The sequence below is a fragment of the Panthera tigris genome, chromosome B1, assembly GCF_018350195.1.
Source record: "Panthera tigris isolate Pti1 chromosome B1, P.tigris_Pti1_mat1.1, whole genome shotgun sequence".
NCBI classification, from domain to species: domain Eukaryota; kingdom Metazoa; phylum Chordata; class Mammalia; order Carnivora; family Felidae; genus Panthera; species Panthera tigris.
This window is the reverse complement of record NC_056663.1, coordinates 140780305-140804864: the sequence shown is the minus strand read 5'-3', so window position 1 is coordinate 140804864 and position 24560 is coordinate 140780305. Positions and strand designations below refer to the sequence as shown.

The window sequence follows — 24560 nt, the reverse complement described above, 5'->3', positions numbered from 1 at the left end:
CTAGCTCTGTTTTTCATATTGTAGTAAATACTGTTGAATAGGTATAAAGTTCTGCAGTATACCCAGAGATGAGAGTCAAATATTTATTAACCAGTAAATCAAGGTACTGCTGAATCCAAATAGATATTGGTCTTAGTTCAGGAGCAGGGTCCTGGAAGCCTCCTGGTGGAGGTGTTAAACCTTTTAGGTGTTGGTTTACAGATAGGGCAGGATATTAGCGTGGGGTCAAGGCTGCAGGGAGTACTAGAAGACTTAGAACAGCAGTGTATGTCAGCCATGTATCAGCAGTTTAATATTTAACAACCAGTACTGATGGACCAGGACATCCTAGCTTATATTAGCCTTGCATACATTACAAAACGTATGTTGCGTTTTTATAGCGGGTTGGTAGAAATGGAGACTTCATTGGTGTAAAATCACATTTGGTTCTTCCAAGCTGCTGGTCTCTGTCTGGCTATTTGATAGAAGGAGTAGAGAGGCCAAAGAGGAGACTCAGAGTGGTGTCCCTGCAATTGTGGATCTTGTCCACCGGATGGACAGCGGCAGGTGGCCTGAAATCATCCACATGGCTAAGAATCAGGTCTTTGTCTTACTCACCATTATATCCCCAGCACCTAGACCTATTTGAGACTCAATAACAAATGAATGATTAGAGGTGAATGACTAGCTGTTTCATAATAGAGGTTTCATTATTATTCAGGTGTGATGAGGCCAACAGATCAGGAGATAATTGCCATTAAAAAGAATGTGTTACTCACAGTTTCTAAGAGGAGGGAGCCCACAGGGGCCACACCCAGAAGCACCAGTGTTGGTCAAGAGGCAGAAGAGTGAGGGGAAAATGTAAGCAAGGACCTTTATTGTGGTTTCTGTGGGAAAGTACAAGTGAGACTGAGTAAGCAGCTTAGGATTGGCTAATTTGAATAACTTCAGTGGGCTTTGGGGTGTAGGGAATGTCTCCAACGGGCAAGAGGATAGTGGCCCCAGTGTGAGTGATAGGGGAGGTGATGGTGTGTGGATTTGGGACTGGCTAGTTAGCATATGAAAGGCATTCTACCATGATAGTCATTTACTATCTCTAGGAATTGACTAGCCCTGGGAAGGTAGTCTCTCCAGGATTTGCAGGACCCCAGATGTCAAAGTATCAGAAAGTAAAAAGGCATGATTAATACACTGGCCACCCTTGGGACTTCATGCAAATATCGCCTTTATTCTTTTTTTTTTCTTTTCACGGAACATGTCCACTGTTGTTTTGGTTTTTGGTGTTTTTAAAATTTCTATTTAAATTCTAGTTAGTTAGCATATACTGTAATATTGTTGTCAGGAGTAGAATTTAGTGATTCATCACTTACATACAACACCCAGTGCTTAACACAAGTGCCCTCCTTAATACCCATCACCCATTTAGCCCATCCCCCAACCCACCTCCCTCTATCAACCCTCAGTTTGTTCTCTGTCGTTAAGAGTCTCAAATGGTTTGTTTCCCTCTTTCTTTTCCCCCCTTCCCATATGTTCATCTGTTTTGTTTCTTAAATTCCACATATGAGTGAAATCATATGGTGTTTGTCTTTTTCTGACTGACTTATTTCATTTAGCATAATATACTCTAGCTCCATCCACATCATTGCAAATGACAAGACTTCATTCCTTTTGATAGCTGAGTAATATTCCATTGTGTATGTGTGTGCGTACATACCACATCTTCTCTATCCGTTCATCAGTTGATGGATATTTGGGCTCTTTCCATAGTTTGGCTATTGTTGATAATGCTGTTATAAACATTGGGGTGCCTGTACTCCTTCGAATCAGTATTTTTATCTTTTGAGTCAATACCTAGTAGTACAGTTTCTGGATTGTGAGGTAGTTCTGTTTTTAACTTTTTGAGAAATCTCTATACTATTTTCCAGAGTGGCTGCACCAGTTTGTATTCCCACCAACAGTGTAAGAGGGTTCCCCTTTCTCCACATTCTCACCAACACCTGTTGTTTCCTGTGTTGTTAATTTTAGGCTAACAGGTGTGAGGTGGTATCTCATTGTGGTTTAGATTTGTATTTCCCTGAGGATGAGTGATGTTGAGCATCTTTTCATGTGTCTGTCAGCCAGAACATATGGATGTCTTCTCTGGAAAAGTGTCTATTCATGTCTTCTGCCCATTTCCTCACTGGATTATTTGTTTTTTTTGGGTGTTGAGTTTGATAAGTTCCTTATAGAACCCTTTTGTTCTTAAAGGTCTGATGTAGGCAAGCAGAGATGTCTTCTTTCTTCTTTGCTTCTACATTTCTTTTTATACCTATGTATAAAATAAAAAGTAGGTATACCTATGTATACCTACTTGCAACATAGCACTCAATGATAATGATTACAGCTAAGATGTATTAAGTCCTTACTATATACTTAGCACTATCCTAAGAACTTTACATGCATCAAACCCAATTAATGTCCACAACACCCCCTGCAGTATGTGCAGTTTATATTCTCATTTTATACATGAGGAAGTAGGAGCCTTGAGAAGTAATATAAATTAGTCAAGGTCACATAGAATTGTGATGTGATGCTCTTACTCTCTCTACTATACTTTGCCTCCCATTAATTGCATTCTAGTTCCTTGCTTGTGTGTCTGTTGATGCAGCTAGTTTGAGCAGCTCAAAATGTTGGACAGTTCTCACCCGTGTATGTTCAGTCTCCATCAAAGTAGGCCATATAAATTTTTGTGAATGAGTAAGTAAAGCTTCTATCACTGTTTGCTATAATTTGAGCAGCCTGATAAGCAGCCCATTGTTTAATGATGGAGGAGGAATTGTCCTGAGGGAAGGAGACCTGTTTTACTGCTTTCTGGTCTTTCTTTGACATTCTCTGAGAATGGAACTTGGGAAGAAAAGAAATGTATGCCTCTGCAAATGGTTATTTCTGTTCCGTGGCATTTGTGCCTTACTTAATCTGGGTCCCACAGATGCTTGCTTTGCAGGATATGGCCTTTAGAAAGAAGTATGTGAGATGTGTACTCTGTCCTTGGGAAAAACTAAGTGAATGTGCAGAACTTATTCCAACCCAGGAACGTTAACAGGAGAAACAGAGCTACCGAATTTGTCATATGGCAGCTTTCTTGATTGTCTCCTCTGCTTTATCTCTCTTCCAGCTTGTCACCAATCCTGTTTCAGGTGTGCAGGGAAAAACCCACTTAACTGCACAGCCTGCTGGCCTTCTCAAGTGCTGTTGGATGGGCAGTGTCTCTCCCAGTGCCCAGATGGATATTTTAACCAGGAAGGCAGTTGCACAGGTGAGTATGTAACATGCCGGGGCATGTTCCCTATGCCATGGTTATGTCTCTGTATTGCAGCCAGACTCTGTCATTGAAACTTTTGTCATACCAGGGCACTAGGTTTGGGCTGTACATCCTTATCTTGAACTTGTTAGGAGTAAAGGTATAGAGTGAGGGGAACAAGTGAAGTTCTATTCTTCCAATAAGGGAAATACAGATGAAGTAAAAAATTGGAGTCAGCTTTGCCCTATGCACACAGGGAGGGGTAGATTTGATGGTGTTGATCATGAAGCTACTACATCCAGGTTCTAATGTGGCTCTGTAGGACCAGGCATTTGGTTCTAACTCTAGAGTTCTCAGCTCCACTTCCCCTGGCTACAGCCTAAGAGAGTAGAGATGAAAGCAAGATATTTATTTTCTTCTTTGGTGTGTCGGTCCAATAAGTTTTTAACAACACCTTTATATTTCAGTGACAGAGATCCTAGAAATTACTGGTTGAGATTAGTTCAGGGTTTTATTGGAATTGACAAAATACTAAAATTTAAGCACCTTATTGTAGCGCTGTGTTTTCTTGTATCTATGGAAGAAAAGACAAAATACATCCTATCATGATTGCCATTTTGTTTCTAAAATTAGACTGTTGAGACCTGCTTATATGCTTGTTATAAAATTGTATCACATGTCCTTACTATATACTTAGCACTATCCTAAGAAAGCATATAATAAGTGCACAAAATATTTTTAAATGTTTATTTATTTATTTTGAGAGACAGAGAGTGAGAACATGTGCTCATGAGCAGGGGAGGGGCAGAGAGAGAGGGAAACAAAGAGAATCCCAAGCAGGCTCTACACTGTCAGCACAGAGCCTTACACAGGGCTCAATCTCACAACTGTGAGATTATGACCTGAGCTGAAATCAAGAATCAGACACTTAACTGACTGAGCCACCCAGGCGCCCCAGTGCACAAAATATTTTTAAAATAAGTTTATGCTTGCCAGGTTCATCTAGCCTCAAACTCCAAAGAGGAAATCCAATGTAAATGCAAATCTAGACTGAGGATCAGTATTATATTTCTTCTGGAATTTTCTTTTTTCAAATACCTTTCTAATCTCTCTAGGCCCTAGATGGGTTTGCTCTACTTTAAACACTCTATCAGGCTCAGTGGGAATGTTCCTGGTTTCTCGTCATTGGGGTTGTCCTTGAAAACTGTTGTCTGTCCTCTTGTGCCCTCACCCTGGTCCCACTGGCTGTCCTGTGTGTGAAATTGTTGGGGGGTCAAGTCTGAGTAGCTCTAACTCTCCTCCGTCTATGCCTCTGCCCGCTTGCAGCCAGCAGATGGACGGTGCCCCGAGTTGGCAGGGCACCCGGGTGGCGGGAAATCTGGCGGGGAGGAAGAATTGGGAGGTAGAAATCATTCTGAGAATGCGAGTATCTTTAGGACAAGCGTTTTCCAAGTTAAGAGCCTCAGGAATGTAGGAGGGATGACGAGTGATGATAGCTCATGCGAGCCTTCTAATCAGCAGCTCACTTCTTACTTGCTTGCCTTATTTATTTATCTGTTTGTTTTATATATAACTCCTTATCTTCCCTTGGCTTCTCACCATGAGAAGTGAGAGGTGGTTGACTATACACGAAATCTGTGCCTGTGCTTTCCACCAGCTCTGTGCCAGAAGGGAAATCTTTGTCATCGGTTCCCGCAAGCGCTGCCCAGCTCTGGTCCCTCACCTCTGCTCCTCTTGGAATCAGACACGCTTAGACCTCCTCGTCCTTGGCAGAGAAATCCTTAAATCTCCTGCTGCCTGCCTTGGCAGCATCAATGCGACTGCAGCTGCAGCCTTCTTTGACTCCTCCTCGCCCTTATCTTTACCGCCTACACCTCCTGCGACTTACTTGTTTCCAGGGCAGTCCCCCTGAGTAATTTGAGCTTTCCCTGGGAGAAAACATAGCTTTGACATGGTTTTGTCTAAGGAATTGAACTTCAAACCTGGCTCACGATAACCTCCAGGAAGAGGGCTTTCTGTTTTTTTGTATTTTAATTAAGCGTTGCTGCTAACAGGAGGCATCCAAATTGTGGCCTGAAGGGAGAGCGTGGCTGGCATCTGACTCTAGTTAGAAGTATTGCTGTCCCTTGCTGTGTGTGGCTCCCCTTTGCCTGCCAGGAATTTCTGAGAAGCAAAATGTCACCCTCCTTTCCCTGTCTAGCTCTTTGAATCACACAAGGTATTTTAACGAGAGGGAGGGCGTCTTGCCACTCGCTCACCTGTCTGCTTTGTGACCTTGATCTGAATGAGCTTCCTTACTTCTATAGATTGGGGCTATTCCTGGTGGGGCTTCTGGAATGTGCAGCCAATTACTCCAGTTTTGATGGTTCTAGATTCCACCTTCTGTCCTTGGACAGCATTTTCACTGGCAGCAGAAACGTCATCTTTTGGTCGGGTCTGACGTATGCCAGGCTTGCTTAGGAATCTTCGAAAGATGATTAGTGTCGGAAGTCTGCTCTTGCTGTAATTTGTGGAAGTGCATTAATGTTTCATGTGTTTACATGGTGAGTGGCTCATTCCAATCCTGGCTCTCATTTCTCTCCCCAGAATGCCACCCCACCTGCAGGCAGTGCCATGGCCCATTGGACTCTGACTGTATCTCCTGTCACCCTCATGTCACTCTTGCTGGTGGGAGCTGCAGGACCAGCTGTAAAGAAGAACAATTCCTCAACCTGGTGGGGTACTGCACTGGTGAGTGAGAGCTCCTTCAGAGTCCTGGAAATCACAAGCCAAAGACTGGGGTTCTCCATACCAGGCTCAAGAAGCCTGTCTTGTATCTGGGGGAGCCTGGGTGGCTCAATAGGTTAAGCATCCCACATTGATCTCAGCTCAGGTCTTGATCTCAGGGTCGTGAGTTCAAGCCCTGCGTTGGGCTCCATCCTGGGCGTGGAGGCTACTTAAAAAAAAAAAAAAAAGGGTCTCTTCATATTTGTCCTTTGTCATCAGATGAAGAGCTATTTTTTGGGAGGCATTTGTCTCATGTCCGGGAACTTACTTCACTGCTTCCTATCAGACAGTTAGTAAATATTTGTAGATTTAAATAGAATCTTCTAATAACACTCTTGAAACTGCTGAAAAAACTTGGAACCTTATATTCATGAAGATTGAAGTGATGATAATAGCACCTTATGTGGTGCACTTCAGCTTAAGATAGCAACACATTTCTTCAGTCACTCTGAAGATTCTCCCTCTTGTCTACATTATCTTCTGCGTCTTGCTGTGGAGAACTTTTGCCATCAACCCTAGGCACAAAAATTTAGGGAGATTAACCTAAAAGTAAATCAGTTATCTTAGGAGATAGGATTTTTTTTTTTTTTCCTCCTCATTTTAGAACTCAGGTTTCAAAAAAGGTCTATATTAGGAAAGTAGCCTGGAATTTGGGTAATGATGAAGAAGCCATACTATGTTTAGGGTTCATACATCCATTCAAATGACAGATATCTTTGAGTGTCTACTCATGGCCAGATGCCCAGAATACAGAAAAGAAAAGAAAAAAAAAAAGGAAAGGTGAATGAGACAATGACCATGCCCTCAAAGAGCTTATGGTCTAGAGAGAAGAATGTATAGACTAGTGGGTTATTACATATTTCTTGACCCATTTCTCCAAATTGTAGGAGAAACTTAAAGAGATTTGCCTGCAACAGCTTTTGTCACATCTCTGACTGGCTTGATTGGGAGGCATTCTGAGATGCTGCTGGGAAAGGTGAAAAGGCTAAGATCTGGTTGGATATATGCTGCTGAGGTTGATCTGTCTGTAGGACTTGTCTTTGGGCAGTGATATGAGGTGTGGTCAATTATCTAGATCATAGTATGGAGCAAACACATTTAGTCTGGGACAGCATTAATGCCTCAGGTGTCCATTTTGGGGGGGAGCACAGCAAATTAATGACAACCCTCCAAGTGTGGCTGGTTGTGCCATGGTCCTGGGTGATCCATTCCTTTTTGCAGATGACCTTAGTTGATAGCTAGACATTGGGGTCCAGAATTTATATCCTAGGAAGACTAAACTGTCAACAGCAGGGCTACAGCCAAAAGATGCTGGTATTCAGGGAAAAACATAATTGTAAAGACTGCAAACATTTTAGGGGCAATGAAAAGTGGAAGCTCGGAGAGTCCAGGCTTGAGACTCATGAGATACCCCACAGCTGCAGAGTGTGAGCCTCTTACCAGTACTGCCAGCTATAGGCACGGCTGACTTGGGAAGTGGGCAGGTAGGAAACATTAGTGCCTACCCTTGAAGAAGAATCTAGGGATGGCAGGGGCTGACTGTTATTATAGTTTGTGAGCTTGAGTTCAGCAACCGCTTCTTTAGGATACAAAGGAGCAGTTACTATGAGAACTAAGAGGTTCTCCTGGTTTCAGTACATTAGTAAGTATTTACATAGAACCCACAAGGTGCTGAGTTGCCATTTGAGGGGACGTGGATATCTTGCACGCTACTTAAGGAGGTGAACCAAAAACACAACTGGCAGTTAGCAATAGTACAAAGAATCTTATGGATAATAGCACCAACAGGCAATATGGGTTATAGGAGTTCAGAGGCATAAAAGATGCGAAAAGCATTGTAGAGAAGGGAGAACCTAAATTCTTCCTGAGTCATAGCTAGGATTTGGTTAGGCAGAGGGAGGGTAGGCAGGATTTCTGGGTATGGTTCCATAGGAGACGGGCCAGAAGGTAGAACATGTGGGCCATTTGTGGCCAGTGAGTGGTCCCACCTGGCTGAAGAGCAAGGTTTGTATTAAGGCACATTAGATGAAATGATTGGAAAATTTAAGTTGGAACCAGAGTCTAGAGAATGCAGAGTTCTAGGCCAGAAAGTTTGAACTGAATCTTGTGGGTAATAGAGTCGTGAGAGTTTGGGAGAAGACTGTGCCTTGGCTAAGTTGTGCTCTGGGCAGGACACCTATAAGCTGTGGAAGGTGAACTAGAGCAAGGAGAGATTATAGTCAGAGAGAGGAGTTAGAAGGGCGGACCTTCATGATGACTTTTCTATTTCCAACCTATTCTGTATGTGGACCCTAAAAATTTTATGCTGGGACATATTTTATAAGTAAATGTTTATGTAAGGAAATTGGAAAAATTTAATTTTTAATGAGTTCTGTTCTCTCCAATGTCCAGAGCCCTCTTTGATAATAAATTAGGTTATTAGGAGTCACATAAATTTTTTAAGGCTAATAGGGGACCATTAGAATAAAGAATCATGGGACTAGGTTAAATGACTCTGGAAATCCTCAGCCCTAGAAGAACAGTCCCCACTAAAATAGGCTGCACGGGACAAACCTTGTCTGTCCTAGGAATTGGGTATAGTAAGTGAAAGTTTTTCAGTAAGGTAACCATTGTGTGGTGCTTAGAAGTCCTTTGTTGAATAGATACTGGTGTGTCAGTGCTTGTTACAGAATAATTTGACCAGTAATTTCAATTGTTGATCTTTTCAAGGAGTGCACTGACCCCAAAGTTTGCTTTTTCAAGAAATATATATCCTTTCCATAGTCTTCACACTTCTCTCTGTAGCACCGTAATGAATTCCTTCATTTACAGCTTCATCAAACATTTTTTAGACATACACTCCATGCCAGGCACCATGCTGGGCCCTGGGGATGCCCACATGAATAAGATATGGTGCTTGTACTCAGGAAGAGTACAGCAGAGTGAACGAAGGACATATGTTTGAATATGATGTTGCTATGGAGAGGAGGCAAATCTGTGGGGCAGGACCCTAACCCACACTGGGTGTGGGGGAGGGTGGGTAGTAAAGGCTTTCCAGAGCACACCATAACTGAGATGATTTTGAAAGATGAGTGAGAATTAGAGGGGTTTGGAGACTTGGAGGGGAGAACATTCCAGAAAATGGGCCAAAGACTATGATCTGTTCGGGCACCAACAAAGAATTAAGCAGAATGTCAGCCCTGAGTGTGGCAGTCATGGTACCTGAAGCAGAAGGAAACAGGGCCAGTCAGGAAGGCCTCGTATGTTATGTTTAAGGAGAATATACTTTGTCATCAAGGCTGTGGGGGTCTCTTGGAAGTTTCTAGGGAGGGGAAGGTCGTGGTTGCATTTCTGTGAAGAGAAAGATCCACCAAAGATTGTGTAGAAGACAAGACTGGGGCAAAAGGATCTTAAGAGGTAGTTGTAAGAAGTCAGATCAGAGAGGAAGCCCTTTAATGAGAAAATCGCTGAGGGGATGAAGACAAGGGGGTATGGCTTCACTAAGAATTAATTATATATTAGGTCGACCTGTGTGAGATTGCTGGGTTTTGTGCACAAATGATCAAATAGTGGCAAGTTTATATGGTTCAACCTAATAGAAGCAATCGAGAAGTCAGCAATATCTCAGCCCTGGAGACTAAGGGAGAGGGAATTTGGGGGATGATTTTCAAGGTTTCTGGGCAAATAAATTTGAGGAGTGGGAGTACCATTTACTAAGGGCAGGAAATGGAAGACAAGGGGTTTGAACTGGACAAGTTGAATTTGGGGTGATCATTGGACATCTAGGAGTAGCTGTCCATGAGGAGGTGGAAGGTTTAAATGAACACCCGTTTCTTTCTGTAGCCACTAGGAGCTCATCTGCTATTTTTATTTTACCCTGAACCTAAATTCCTAGAACATTTTTTTGAACTCAAGTGTGGCTTTAGTCAAGTCATAGTTTACCTCTGGAACATTTCAAGGACTTTTATCTAAACTCAGGAAGGTGTTAGGGAGAGCTCTGTGATGATAGACAAAGCAGAAGATAATCCTCCCCATGCGGTGCCATCAGTGAAATGCATGTTACCATCGTTGGGAAATTCTAGCCCCTGGAGAAGAACCCTCTCTGTTCCCTCTATCATGTGTGAGCTTGGCAGGGTGGTAGGATTTACTCACAGGATTTATTCTCTATCTGAGCTGTACCTAAGATCATCATCAGAGACCTCTTAATTGCACTTAGCTGTTTAAGAAAGAAAATTACATCTAATCTATCACACAGACAAGAATAAACACATCCTGGGAACAGGTCCAAAACCTCAATGTGTTATCACATATGGAGATGTCATATGTGTGGGGTTTTTTTTTTTGTTTTTTTCCCCCCTGCAAGCTTATCAAAGCAAATATATAATTTGTGAGATTTACGCCAGGGCTGAAGGTTTTCAACAAAGATAAATGAACTGAGGTGAGAGGCAAGAGTGGACAAATTGCAGCAGGCATGGTTCAGTGCTATGGAAACAGGCTTTTTCATCATAGATTTTTGTTGTTGTTTACATTTTGCCCACATGTAAACAACATTCTCCCAAATTTCAAAGCTTGAGGTGCCTTCTCCACTTGTCTTTCTCAGCTAAAACCTTTTCCCCTGTTCATAGAAGATGGTGAAAATTAAAAAGAAAACATGAGGGGACAATATCCAAATGCAGAAGCATTAAAAAAATGCTGTGGGTTTTGTGGAATGCCTGATACATTTGAGTTCTTACATGGAAGAGGAGATAATACTGAGAATAATATGGAGAGGGGGAGACCTGGAAAATTATAAACAGCTGATTTGTTAGGGTTGTACAATTCTGGGGGATTGAATTTTGTTTGTTTAGGCAGTAATGACAGAATGTAAGCAAAAGAAGACAAGTGTCAGTAAAGAAATATTATTCTGAGCATTTTCATATTGTTTTCCATGGGACTCAAGTTTTAAACAATGGTTAATAGGTATTGCATGCAAAAAAAGACTTCTGGCTAAGTGAATTTGGGAAACTCTCAGTTAAATAAAGTGAAGCACTATTCTTTATTGCAGAATTTCTTAGAACCTTAAAAAAGCAGATGTGCATTGTGAATTTCTAAAATGAAGGAGACTGGACACCATTTCTCACACATTTCATTGCAGACCCCTCCCCTTTATTTGTTATAGCCTCTCAGAGCTAATGAGTGTTTTGCAGAACAGTCTTTGGGAAGTCCTGCAATGATTTTAACATATTTGACAATTTATTGGCACTTCCTAAAGGTAAAGTGAAATAATGAACCAATACTCAGATTATGGATTTCCTTTCCCTCCTTTCTTCCCTCCTTCCCTCCTTCCTTCCTTCCTTCCTTCCTTCCTTCCTTCCTTCCTTCCTTCCTTCCTCCTTCTGTCCTCTGGGCAAGCAGAAGGTCACCAAGAGTGCTCAGGTTTGCCACTCTCTTGCTTGTTGAAGAGCACCAAAGAGCAATCAATAATCATCTTCCAGTGTTAGGTCTGAGGAGTATTTGCTCTCTGAACCTGACTGAAGCCATTTGTGGACTGATTAGAAGCCCTGTTAACATCTTTCTTCCAAATCATAAAAAGAAAAACTTTTGAGTCCCTCCATGATTTCCCCCATTTATTGTCATCATTTCTGAAAGATGGGAGCCCTAAAAAAATGGTGAAATGTTAAAATGCACAAATTAAAGGAGCAACAAATGCCTGTTTTAGAATAAGCTGATACAACTCCAACATCGAGCAATGAAAACCCAAGTTCAAGTGGAACATAATTAAGGAGCTGGGAAGAAGCCCTGTGTGAGCCAGTGTGCCGGCTCTCTGCCTCCATGCACCATGGCTTGAAGCCAGAGGTGAGAGCCAGTTCTTGTTTGACACCAGCTTCTGCATGTGGGGCAGGTGCGTTAGCACTGCCCTACATCTTGCTGTAACTGCTCCTGCAACTACAAACTGAAAGGAAGGTGAGAGAAACACACTATAAACATGTAGCAGTTACTACCTTATTTTGATCATCAAAATCCTGTCCATCTATTCCCCATGATTCCATCCTTTCTAGGACCAGCTTCCTCTTGGCATGACCCAGTTTTAATTCCTGGTGGGCTGATTGTTTCTACCAGTTACCTAGTACTTGGCATTGACTAGCTCACGTTTCCTGTGAGTGATCTTTTCGTGGTATCTAATAATAGGTGACTGTTCTGAGGGCTTCTTATGTGACATGCATTGTGCTAATTGCTTTGAATGCATTTTGCCATTTAATATTAACAATGATCCTCCAAAGTAATACCACTGTTACATTTGAAGAAACTGAAACACAGAAAGGTAAGTAATTTGTTCAAAATGACAAAAGTAGGAAGACAGGGCCAAGATTTGAACTTAGTATGATTCCAAAATCTACATGTTTAACCATTTTGTTGTACTCTACGGTGCTAAATATAGTTTTACAACAATAGGGACTCAAGAACAATTTTTTGATTAGTGGATTAAAAGGTGGATTAAAAGGGACTGGCGTAACACGATGCGATAGAGAGCATTGTTGGGGAATGTTCCAAGAACTTCCTTGTCTGTTTCAAATGCTAAGGAAGCTGTTTAGACTGCCACGTACTCTTATTGTATATATTCTTATAAATACATACACTTTAAAGAAAAACATTAATGCACACTGAAATTTAATAATTTATATCATTCTGCATTTATTTTTTTAAATATTTATTTACTCATTTTTGAAAAGCACAAGTTGGGGAGGGTCAGAGAGAGGGGGACAGAGGATCTGAAGTGGGCTCTGAGCTGACAAGCTCACAGTAGCAAGCCCAGTGTGAGGCATGAACCGTGAAATCATGACCTGAGATGAATTTGGACACTCAACCGAATGAGCCACTCAGGTGCCCCGCATTCTGCATTTGCTTTAAATGTTTATTTATTTTTGAGAGATTGCAATAGTGCAAGAGAGGGAGAGAGATGGGGGACAGAGGGTCTAAAGCTGGCTCTGTGCTGACAGCAGAGAGCCCAGTGCGGGGCTCAAACTCACGAACCAAGATATCATGACCTGAGCTGACTGAGCCACCCAGGCGCCCCTTACTTTAATCTTTTTCAGTGGATACGTTGCATTTTTTTATAGTTGTAGTCAGCACCTATGTATTTCTTTGTTCATTTCTCTTAACTATCACTTTAATTTATGTATTTCTGTGTGTTGGCAAATATTGGAAGAATCCACATTATCATCATTTGTAATGGCTAACTGGTGTTCCATTATGTTTGTTTTCCTTAATTTGAGTGGCCATTTCCTATAGTAGAGCTGGGCAGTAACCAGCAGGGGGTGGGTTTACTGCCTGGGCCATCAGGGGTTAAGTATGAGATGCAGGGTTTCAGCTGGGACTAGGTCTGTTTCTCAAGTTATTGTTAATAGTAACATTGGTGTGTTTCTGGAGTTTTATACTTTTCAAAACATTTTCTCATTTATCTTTTCATTTGATCGTCCAGGAAACCTTGCTGTAGAGGTGGGAATTCTTATTCTGTGGGAATTCTCAGTGCAGTCATCACTGTACTGGCACATAGATGATGATCAAGAAATGCTGTGTAAATACATGACTCGAATCTGGCGCCCTAATGATTACGATAATCCCTTCTAATGCTTCACATAGTAATTATGTCAAGGGTCTTTCTTCTTAGTGTGACCCATTTTTTGCTTCTTATCTCTTTCTTGTTCGCCTTCCACTTCATTCCATCTGGTCCAATTCTTCTATCTCTATATTTTTTCAATTTTCTAGTATCTTTTTTTTTTCTTTAAACACTGCTGCTTTATTTTCCTTATCTTCTTCTTTGGCAATTCACTTTCTTTTCTTATTCCTCATCTTGTCAGCCTATCTCCTATTGCTTGAACTATGAATTGCATATCCAGTCTCTCTCCAGAACTTTCAGTGATTGTCTCTCCCTTGTTCTCCCAATTTGTGTTTTATTTAAGAAACCACCCTGTCTGTTGAAGGATGATTGAATATTTCAAGGTGTTTCTCTTCTTTACTTTTCCTTCCAGAAAAAAAAAAAAAAAGAACATGACCTATGCTTAAATTGGGGCCTTCCTAAATTAAAAAAAAAAAAAAAAAAAAAAAAAAAAAAGGAAGAACTTGTATATTCTCCTTCATGTGACTTCTACTAAATAATATCTTACCTGGATTTAGTAATAACAGAAAGACCTTACTTAAAAACCTTCTACTTGGCAGGGCTCCCAATGAAATCAGGACTGTTGTTGTCTTCATAAGAACTGCAGGCCACAGTCTTGCTCAAAGAACACAACTGAATTTAGACCCACAGGTCATCCTCTCAGTACTAAAGATAGCAAGATTGCTAAGGCTGCACTTAGCCATGTTTCTTACACACATGTAAATCTCTGTGGTTTACATGCTATAGGCAAAAACAGTGATTTAGATGTAGGCGTGACCATCAGTACCAGTGTCAGTTCTGACTGGGCCTACAGTGGATAAAGAATAGTGGCCAATGGGGGCGCCTGGGTGCCTCAGTCGGTTGAGTGCCAACTTCAGCTAAGGTCACAATCTCACAGTCCATGAGTTCAAGCCCTGCGTTGGGCTCTGTGTGGACAGCTCAGAGCCTGGAGCCTGCTTCGGATCCTGTGTCTCCCTCTCTCTCTGCCCTTCCCCGGCTCATACTCTGTCTCTGTCTCTCTCTCTCTCAAAATAAATAAACAGAATAGAATAGAATAGAATAGAATAGAATAGAATAGAATAGAATAGAATAGAATAAACATTAAAAAAAATTTAAGTGGGGTGCCTGGGTGGCTCAATCGGTTGAGCGTCTGACTTTAGCTCATGAGTTCAAGCCCCATGTCAGGCTCTGTGCTGACAGCTCAGAGCTTGGAGCCTGCTTTGGATTCTGTATCTACCTCTCTCTCTATCCTTCCCCCACCCCCTCTCTCTCTTTTAAAAACTAAATAAACTTAAAAAAATTTTTTTTTAATTTAAAAATAGTGGCCAACATTTTTCAGCATTTACTACGTGCCAGCTCCTCATGTGTATTATCTCATTTAATCCTGACTGCAAACCTTCGAGGTCAGTCCTATGATTGGTAGCATCTCCATTTTATAGCCCAGGAGACTGAGACTAGGGACATTAGCCAATTTAGTCAGTGTTTCACAGCCAGGAAGTAGTAGAGCTGGGCATCGAAGTGGGGCCACATCAGAGGGCACACAGCTGAGCACATGTCACCAGCCTCTGTCCAGTAAGACCTTCTCTGCTTCTCAGCAACTGTACTATTTGGAGCTCCCTTTGGTGTTTTGTCATCCTGCCCACCCTGGCCTTTTCTTGCGCACTGTCCCCACTTTCCCTCAACTCCAATCTCACTCAGATTGGTTTACATCTCTGCTTTCTCATTCAAAAGAATAACATGATCTGATAAAAACAACAACAAAAACTCTCACTCACGTTTCTCCTCAAGTGTCTCTGCATCTTCTTTTAGATACTTCTTTTTCCTTACTTTCTCCGAGAAAGGAGTCCCCCTCACCCTGGCTCCTCCATCTGTGGCCTGGAGCCTGTCTGTGCATCACCCTTGTGAACTGGTCTTTCCAGGCAGTTATTTCCTCTTCTTGTTACTCATTTCCCCCCCTCCTTCCCTCCCTCCCCTCGTCCCCCAGCCCCTTTCCTCTGGGACCGCAGCATCCCTCCCAGCCTCAATCCAGTCCTCATTTTTGTTTTCTCCTCGGAGCCCATGTTTAGTGCACATGTGATGGCCATTTCCAGGCCCTCAGTTTTACATGTCTACCTCCTGGACAACTACTGCACAGGAGCACCATACTCAAAACCTCCAAAGGAAACTACCCATCTTCATCTCCCTTAATCTACCAGGTCCATTTCTTCCATCTGCTGAATTTCCTGTCCACCCACTACTGATTTTTCAATCAGGGTAATTCGAAAACAGTTGAGTTACCCTGCTTGCCCCCTGCCCTATTGCACATTCCAATCACTGCCGCATCTCACCAAGTTCAAGTCCTTCCTATTCTCTTTGGATAAAATATTCTCTGGTCCCCCTTAAATATATGTTGCATTTCAGGTGTGGCTTTCCTAAAGTAGACCCTGTCGTGAGCATCTCAAGGGAAGATGCAGCATCTGACTCAATGCTCTGTCTCCTGAGGTAACTTCCACAGTGCCTCACACCCAACTCACATTCCATAAATGTTCATTGAAGTGAACGTTTTCTTGTTGGGGAGGTAAACCAAGAGCAAAGCATGAGCTTTTGGAAGGCTAGGTAGGAGGCATCGTCATACACGGAGGAGTGGTTCTCATGACCCCTTGTTGGCAGCGAGAACTGGCACCAGAACTGAGCAGAGAGCTGTGCTCCGTCCATCTGGCACTGCCTCTCGCTGCTACAAAAAGAACACAGGGTTTGTAAGAGCTCACTCACGGGTGGGCTAGGACAAAGCAATCTGTGGGGAAAGAGAGGGTGCTTTTTTCCCTTCCGCCATCTGTATGTTGTTTTGTGGATTTCTTCTGTACTATCTCACAAGTAGTACCTCGTCAATTTTAAAGGTGGCATCTGAATTCAAATTCTATACGCACTTTAAGGGCCCCGAGTTCTGGCAAGAAATCACTTCTGTTTCACATGATGAGGAACAGCCACAAGTGCTGATTATTTTAACCGCTTCCAAACGCATTTAATGTGGTTGCATTAAGAACCTAATCGACTGACAGGACATTATTAAAAACTCACTGTGTGTCTAAATTTGTCTTTATAGGTCATTATTTATCAGCTAAGGAGTCACTGCCCCATAAAACCAACATCCAAAGCCATTGCTTTGACAGTATGCATTTACTTTAATATCTTCAAGCTTTTTTGACTTCGCTCCAAAGACGTGAAATAAGTCATTTCACTGCCGTGTGCTTCCATCCATCATGATTGTGGGTAATCCTCACTGATCCTCGAAGCAGAGCCTTTGTGATTTGAAGAAAGCATCACACAGTGATGACCACATGTAATTTCCCTACAGCTGCAGGGTGACATATTAGAGGATATTGCAGCTGCTGAGTCAAAATATTTTTTTTGTATATTTAAATTTTTAGCATGTCTGCATGCTGTGCATATTTAGGGAACAAATGGAATCCTCCGCTTGCTTAAAAAGAAGAAATGTATTTATTTCAGCCCGAGCTAATACTCCCTTTCCAGTCTCCCTTGTAATGTGTTCATTAATTTGTTTGTTTAAAGTGCTCATTCACTGGGTTCGTTAGCAAGCAGGCACACATACAAACAGCTGGAATTTCATCTGCCCTGCCCTGTACCACATGCTTATTCTACACCAGTAATCTGAAACAGGCTACGCATAAATGTATCCCGGGTCTCTCTTCTTTCTTTGTCACCCTTAATGAGTCATATTTAAAGACTCTTCACTGTAATTGAAATCGTGACAAATAAAGATTTACTTACTGAGGAGCATTGCTAGGACCTGGAGAGACGGCCTCCGGAATAGGAGCTGCTTTTAAGCAATTAATGGATACACACTCACCATTTAGACATATTTGAGGTTAGCCTCCTTTTTTGATTACAGACAGCAAGGTCAGATGCAAATGCCTTACTTCACAGATGGGGCTTTTAGGATGGGACGTTAATCCTTGCAGAGGTTGCTAGATTGGTGGGTTGGAAACTCCATTCCCCTATTATAGTAACTGCAGCCCTGGTTCAAATTAAGCTGTGACAGTATAAACTTCCTCTAGTGAATCCTGTGAAATTGTTCCAAATGTCACCTGCAGGGAGAGGAATGGGCAGGGAAGGTGGGGTGAGGAGGATTATAGGGGAACTCACTCTGGTTTGTTGGCCTGAGAATACGGCTGCCATTTTGAGGACACAATTTCTGACAGTAGTTATGTTCCTACAGTGTGGGTCCAGCAAGGATCTGAGTTAGGATTTGTCAGATGGTCACCACCTACCAGGAAGAATGCAAGAGTTGCCTCTAAATTAGCTTAATTCTTAGAAAATATGCCTATAGATTTTCCTACACATGAAGTGACGGGTGTCAGAGTAGTTTCCCGGGACACATGGTCATCTGCTGCAGTGCCTGGATATGGGGCTCACACCACCTCTTGATTATGTTTACAGTGTATAATTAATACATTTGGCTGGCTGTGGGGACATTTATCTTTTCATTATCTCAAATTCAACCAACAAGGCAGTTGTAAATTGTCACACACATAGAGCCAAGTGACGCCCTTTTCCTCTTGGCCCGAAGTGGATTTTGAAAACCAGGATGAGCCTTTTTCATGAGCCTCCAAATCCCCTACAACCTGTTAGTATTTTAACTCCAATAATCTTTTTTCTTTCTTTCTTTCAACAAATAGGTAGGGACTACCCACTAGGTACTACTGATTTGGTCAAATTCTACTTTGTTTTAATTTTTAAAGGTATTTTAGAAGCTGACATTTTGCAGAAAGGTCTTCCCAGGGCATGCCTGAGAGACAAACCACTGGCACGTTGGCCTTTCTTCTCAAAAGAAATCCAAGATCTTCATTCCTGGTCAAGATAGCTTTCATGTACTTATGTTATAGTATTTTTTATATTCTTATTATGCCTAGTCCAGCACAAGCCTCATGAGAACAGTTCAACAGTGGAATGTTATTAACAGAGAAAGTCTTCTAGATGTAATGGAGGGGAGGAGGTGAAAGAACAGCAGGGACCTTGGTCCCTCCCCCCAGAAAGGTTCATATTGAGAGCTGCTGTATGCCTGAGTTTTCTTAGATTGTTGGTTCTTTGCTATGGTTCTCATGTCTTCTCTCAACACTAGTTACCTTCCATATAACAATTTCTCATTTAAATCTGTAATAAAAAACACAGAGAACTCTGTAAATAGACTGGTAATGAATACACACACACACACACACACACACACACATGCACATGCACACGCACATGCACACACCCATTCCTGATCGCCTTTGAAATAAAATACATATTCCTTTCCATGACTTATGTGGTATTCTAAAACTGGTACAGCCAGGTCCTAAGTGGTTCTTTTGTATGTTCTTCAAGATCCAGCCATATTGAACTTTTCTCAGTTCCTTGAAGGCATCCTGTTCTGTTGGGCTGCTGGGTTTTGGTCTAAGTTTTTCCTCTTCTTGGGACTGTTTCTCATCCTGTCCAGCTTACCCTCACTAGGGGTTCATGGCTCCACCTTCTCTAGGAGGCCTTCCCATCTCCTGGACTGGATCAGGACCCCTATTATAGATTTATATGGCACCCTGGTACTTAGCCTGTTAGCATTTTACAAAATGTTTGTAACAGTCTTCTGGCAGTCCTGCCTCTCAGTGTTTGCCATACACTCTATCATTGCTCATCCCACGGTGCCGTCATCTCTACTGCCCTCCGACGCAGGTCTCAATTTGGAGAAAAACCCTCCTTAAGGCAAGAAGCACAGTCCAAGTCCACTTTACTGTTGGATTCTTGAATGTTCCACTTGGCTGCCTCCAACCTATTCTGTGGGAGTGGAAGGCAAGGGTAAAGTGAATGGTCTTTCTGCCTCTGCCCCTTCTTCCTCTCTGGATTGAAGCATTTTTCTGGGCTTGGGTACAGAAGTGAAGAATGCAGGGGTTGTATTGGTGGTGGAGGGCCTGGGTCTGTTAGCTCCAATGCACTTCAAAGTTTTGTTTTTTTCTTCCATCTTTAATCTGTTCCCTGGACTCTGGGAATTTGGTATCTTTGTAGATTTGATTCTGATAACTTTCTCTGGGAGTACATGATGGTCCATGCTTCCTGGTTCAATGGGGATAGTTACTTGCAGTGAATGAGAAAGGAACTCATTGGTTGATATATCAAATTATTGTTTGATTACACATATTTCACACTCAACTATAATTATATATCCAGGGTTGTTTTTTTCCCCACCATAATGAAAGCTCCATGCCTACAGTAGGCATTTAAACATTTTTATTGTTTGAAAGATTTTTTAATGCTCAGACTCACTTATAATAAAAGAAATATAAATGAAACCAATGATGTAATAGCAGTTTTCACCAACCAGATTAAACAAGATTGCCTTACTATTTTTCAGTTCCTTAGTGCAGGCAGAGTTATGATGGAACAGTCTTATGAGTGGCTCTTGGAAATGTAATATGATACAAACTTTCTGGAATGGAATTTGTAACACCTATTAAGAATTTTACATGTTTTTCATGCCTGTAGTGGTTAAAAGTACATGCTCTAGAGTCAGTGTGAAGATGACATGTGTGAGCAAATCAACCTCTGAGTCTCCATTTCCTCATCTTTAAAATGGGGATAATAATACCACCTACTTTATTTTTGCAAATGAGATTATGCATTTATAATAATTAGTATAGTACTCGATATATATTCAGAGCTCAATAAATATAAGCTGTAATAATAATATGAATTGCATCCTTGACAACGTCTTTGGGGAACTAATCTAAAATGCACAAAGGTCTTATCTGGGCCTTCATTATGAAAGTGGACAAATTGGAAGTAAATGTTCAAGTACAGTTGACTCTTGAACAACAGAGGTTTGAACTCTGCGGGTCCACTTATATGTGGATTTTTTTGTTGTTGTATAAATACAGTACAGTACTGTGAATATGTTTTTTCTTATGATTTTCTTTTCTTTTCTTTTCTTTTCTTTTCTTTTCTTTTCTTTTCTTTTCTTTTCGAGAGAGAGAGAGTGGAGGAGAAGCAGAGAGAGGGGAACAGAGGGTCAGAAGCAGGCTCTGTGCTGACAATAGACAACCTGATGCGGGGCTTGAACCCACAAACCATGAGATCGTGACTGGAGCTGCAGGCAGATGCTTAACCTACTGAGCCACCCAGGCTCTCCATTTCTTATGATTTCTTAACATTTTCTTTTCTCTAGGTTACTTTATTGTAAAAATACAGTATGTAATGCATATAACATGCAGAATATTTGTTAATTGATTAACTTATTACAGTCACCTATTTAAGGCTTCCAGTCAATAGTAGGCTATTAGTAGTTAAGTTTTTGGGGAGTTGAAAGTTGTACACAGAATTTTGACTGCGCAGAGGTCAGCACCCCTAACCCTTGGTTTTTCAAGGATCAACTATATAAGAAAAATGGTAAATTTCCTGTTTATTTATTTAAAACTGGGATATTATGCAGTCCCTAAAATGATGTTTGTAAAGAGTTCCTAATGATATGTAGAAATGCTGATGGTATTGAGTTAAAAAAAGATATTAAGTGACAACATTTAATATAATCTCATCTATGTAAAGAGATATGTATGTAAAATTAATACAGAAAAAGAACTAAGATAAAAATGTCAATATTAGTAGTTATTTACTCTGAGAGGGCTACTTAGGGTGGTTTTTGTTTACTTATACTTAGTAAAAGTGTTTTTCATATTTTCTGCCATGGCTCACTTTGTATTCAAAAAATAAAACCTCAAGCTTCTTGTCTGAACCACATTCAGCCCCTCTTCTGGGCAGAAGATCTCAGTGGCTCCCAGGCCTGAGCCTGAAGCTTGCTTACAGGTGGTACCCAGTGGGACTGGCCACTTGTAGCCCATCATGCCCAAGTTCTGTGGTCTGTTCTCAGGAACTATACTTTTCAGATTGTAAATCAAAACACAGGTATTAATTCTCATGCCCTTTTTGCCCTGGTTTCTGGCTTCTTTCCCTGCACATCATTACTCATTTTGAGCTCTCCCAAAGAAGTCTCTCCTATAAAGAGATTTTGACTTCAAGCCTTTCAAGACAGAAGTATTTCCCAGGTTTTAGGAGTTTATTTTTCTTTTCTGGTTGGTTTAATAAAAGCCAGATTGGATTGACTTTGGAGCAGGATTTCAGAGCATATTTAAGTGGCCTTCTGATAGGGCTTGTAAGTGAGAGAGTTGGGATGGGAGGTTTGCATGAATATATTAACATGGGATCACTTAGTTTTTTGTTTTGGAATGAATCTATTCATAGGATTGGGTGTTCAGTATGACTTTTTAAACCATGGATGAATGAATAAGGGATGCATACAGGTTGTAAACAAAAAGAAGGAGTCCAACTTCCAGATTGGGATACTTTCTCATGTGTAAGGAAAACTTTAAACTTCCTTGCATTAATGCAATGCTTTGGGCAACCTGCATTTGATTGTTTTATATTTTCAGGTGTCATTTATTGATTTCTTTTTGCCTCTGGGTACTCACTCCAGAATGCAATGTGATATGTCTGGCAATTGATCTGATGCTTTCTTGAGGCTTAACATGGAGCTATGAACAGAGGCAGAGGCCTTGAGTGATTTTGGAGTCTCAGACTCTTGAGCCCTTTCCACTGGCTTCTAGTAGCTGTATACCAAAATATGATGCAAACAGCCATGTGTAGTTTAGGACCTTTAGAGAGTGAGACTTGATTAGGGGATGGCAGAAGTTGAGTGTGGTGAGGAATCCCTACATTTATCAGGCAGTCAGAGGCAGAGAACAAGGACCTGGCCATGAAGAGCACCAGGATAAAGCATATGAAAGCAGAACAGGGGTCCAAGAGAAGGGTGGCCGGGAGTGTCCTGTGTTACAGAGATCTCCGGTGGGTTAGAAATTAAAGGAAGCTGTTAGATTTGGTCATAAGAGGGGGTGAGAGACATTTTCAAGGCAATACCACAGCACTTTCGTGAAGGCTGAAGCAGATCCTGGGGAGCTGAGGAGTTAGGGAGGCAGGGAAGTTGGGTGGGGAAGGGAAGGCAAGAAACGGCAGCATGGTTGTGGAGAAAAACTTTGGAGGGGTAGGTGATGCAGAGGCTGTTCAGAGGTTGAGGTCAAGGAGAGTGAAGAGAGGTGGGATAAAAGATGCAATAATGCTGAAATAATGTTCTAATGTTGAAAATTGGATCAAGGATGTGGGTGGAGGAATTAGCCATTTTATCCTCTGAGAAGACAAGAAATGAAATAAAAATGGGTAAAGAAAGATGTTTTGAGGCTGACAGGAAGGACTCGAAGGTGCTCCTGCTTGATGGGCTGAATGAAGTAGAAGGTAAGAGAATCTGGGAGGAGGTGGGAGGAGGTGGGCAGGGTTGGGGTGGTGCCTGGAGCCAGGAGCAAGGGTATACAAGCAGCTGCTGTGAGAGTGGGAAGGAGCATCCACAGTCTAGCTGTAGCTTTCTTGAGAAGTAACTAATGCACATTACACTCATTTCAAGAGCTTCTAGAGATCCCCAAGATCAGACAAATTCATAAATATTTATTTATTGTACCCACAAAGTACTCCAGAGATCTTCTTACTTTCTCTTCAAAGCGTCCTTGGTGATTATTCTTTTTCATTCCTTTAATTGCACACCAGAGAAAGCCTCAGTTAGATGCAACTAGTTTTTAGACCACTGAACACCTGCAGATCTTGTTGATGCATGCCTGAGCCCAGAACCCTCGGTAAGTGCTGGCTTGAAAGAGGAAAAGGCCGTGACTTTTCAAATAATGGAGCCTTGAATTAGTAATGTTGCTCGGGTTTCTCCGGTTTCCAACCCTAGCAAGGGCACCTGCTCGTTCAGGTCGTTGTCAAACACGGTCACCTCCATTTGTTCCAGTAACTTTTGAAGCTTTTTGAATCCCCCCTTTTGCTCCTGGCACTGTGAGGAGGGCACAAGAGAAAGAGAACATTGTATGGAAACCATACACTGAATCAGGGGGAAGTAGCCTCGTATTTCTCTCAGTACAGTCATTGCTTCCTTTATAATTTACCAAAGGTCTATAATGAGGATTAATTTGGCTTTTAGGGATTGAAAATTGTTCTTAATAAGGGGAAAAGGCTGCCTGTAATTTGAAACTCCCAAAGTTCAGAAAAGGGTCAGGGGCTGTTAGTTTACATGCCCAGAAGAGTCAGCATTTTGGGGAGGACGCTTTGAGCTCAACTTCTGGAGTGGCTGTGCAGGTCCCCAAATGGCTTCTTGTGGCAATGAGTGGGTGCAGGTGTGGGGCTGAGATCTATTTCTCCTGCGGGGAACCCATCTCACCTGGTCAGCAATTAAGTATCACTGAAGGTATAGAGAAAAAGACCTGTTTAAACAGATTTCAGGGGGCAGGTTATCTGCAGTGATTGACAGTGATTTTTTTTATGTTTGTTTACTTATTTAGAGAGAGAGTTGTGTGCTCATGTGTGGGGGAGGGGCAGAGACAGAGAGAGGGAGAGAGAGAGAGAGAGAGAGAGGGAGAGAGAGAGAGATAATCCCAAGGAGGCTTCTTGCTGTCAGGGCAGAGACCGACATGGGGCTCGATCTCACAAACCAGGAGATTATGACCTGAGTAGAAATCAAGAGTTGGACGCTCAACTGACTGAGCACTCAGGCAACCCATCATTGACAAGGATTTTTTAATCTAAACATTGCTTGAGATCACAATCTCTATCGACAAGACCCTGAGCTGAACAAGACATCAGGTCCCTGAGTAGTGCCTTAGCAAGTGCAGACAGTGCTTTGAATCCTTCAGGGATAGATGGAAAAGCCTGTGGTTAGAAGTCTAACCTTCCATTTCCTAGGCCTTTACTCTTCTTTCACTTTGGTGGGTAATTCAGGATTTGTGGATTTTCTTCCACCTTTGGGATGGAGGATGGCAGACAGAACTTGAAGGGTGATTCCACCTAAAATGAGGCAGAGGA

General features: G+C 41.8%; 1 protein-coding gene across 1 annotated transcript in view; it reads left to right on the top strand.

Moving 5' to 3' along the window:
- FRAS1 (Fraser extracellular matrix complex subunit 1) overlaps positions 1–24560 on the top strand; it is a 422079-nt gene that overhangs the window by 229564 nt on the left and 167955 nt on the right. Inside the window, exons 19-20 of the mRNA XM_042984325.1 lie at positions 3134–3274; positions 5846–5989. Coding sequence (XP_042840259.1) covers positions 3134–3274; positions 5846–5989 — 285 coding nt within the window. The remainder of the gene's footprint in view (positions 1–3133; positions 3275–5845; positions 5990–24560) is intronic.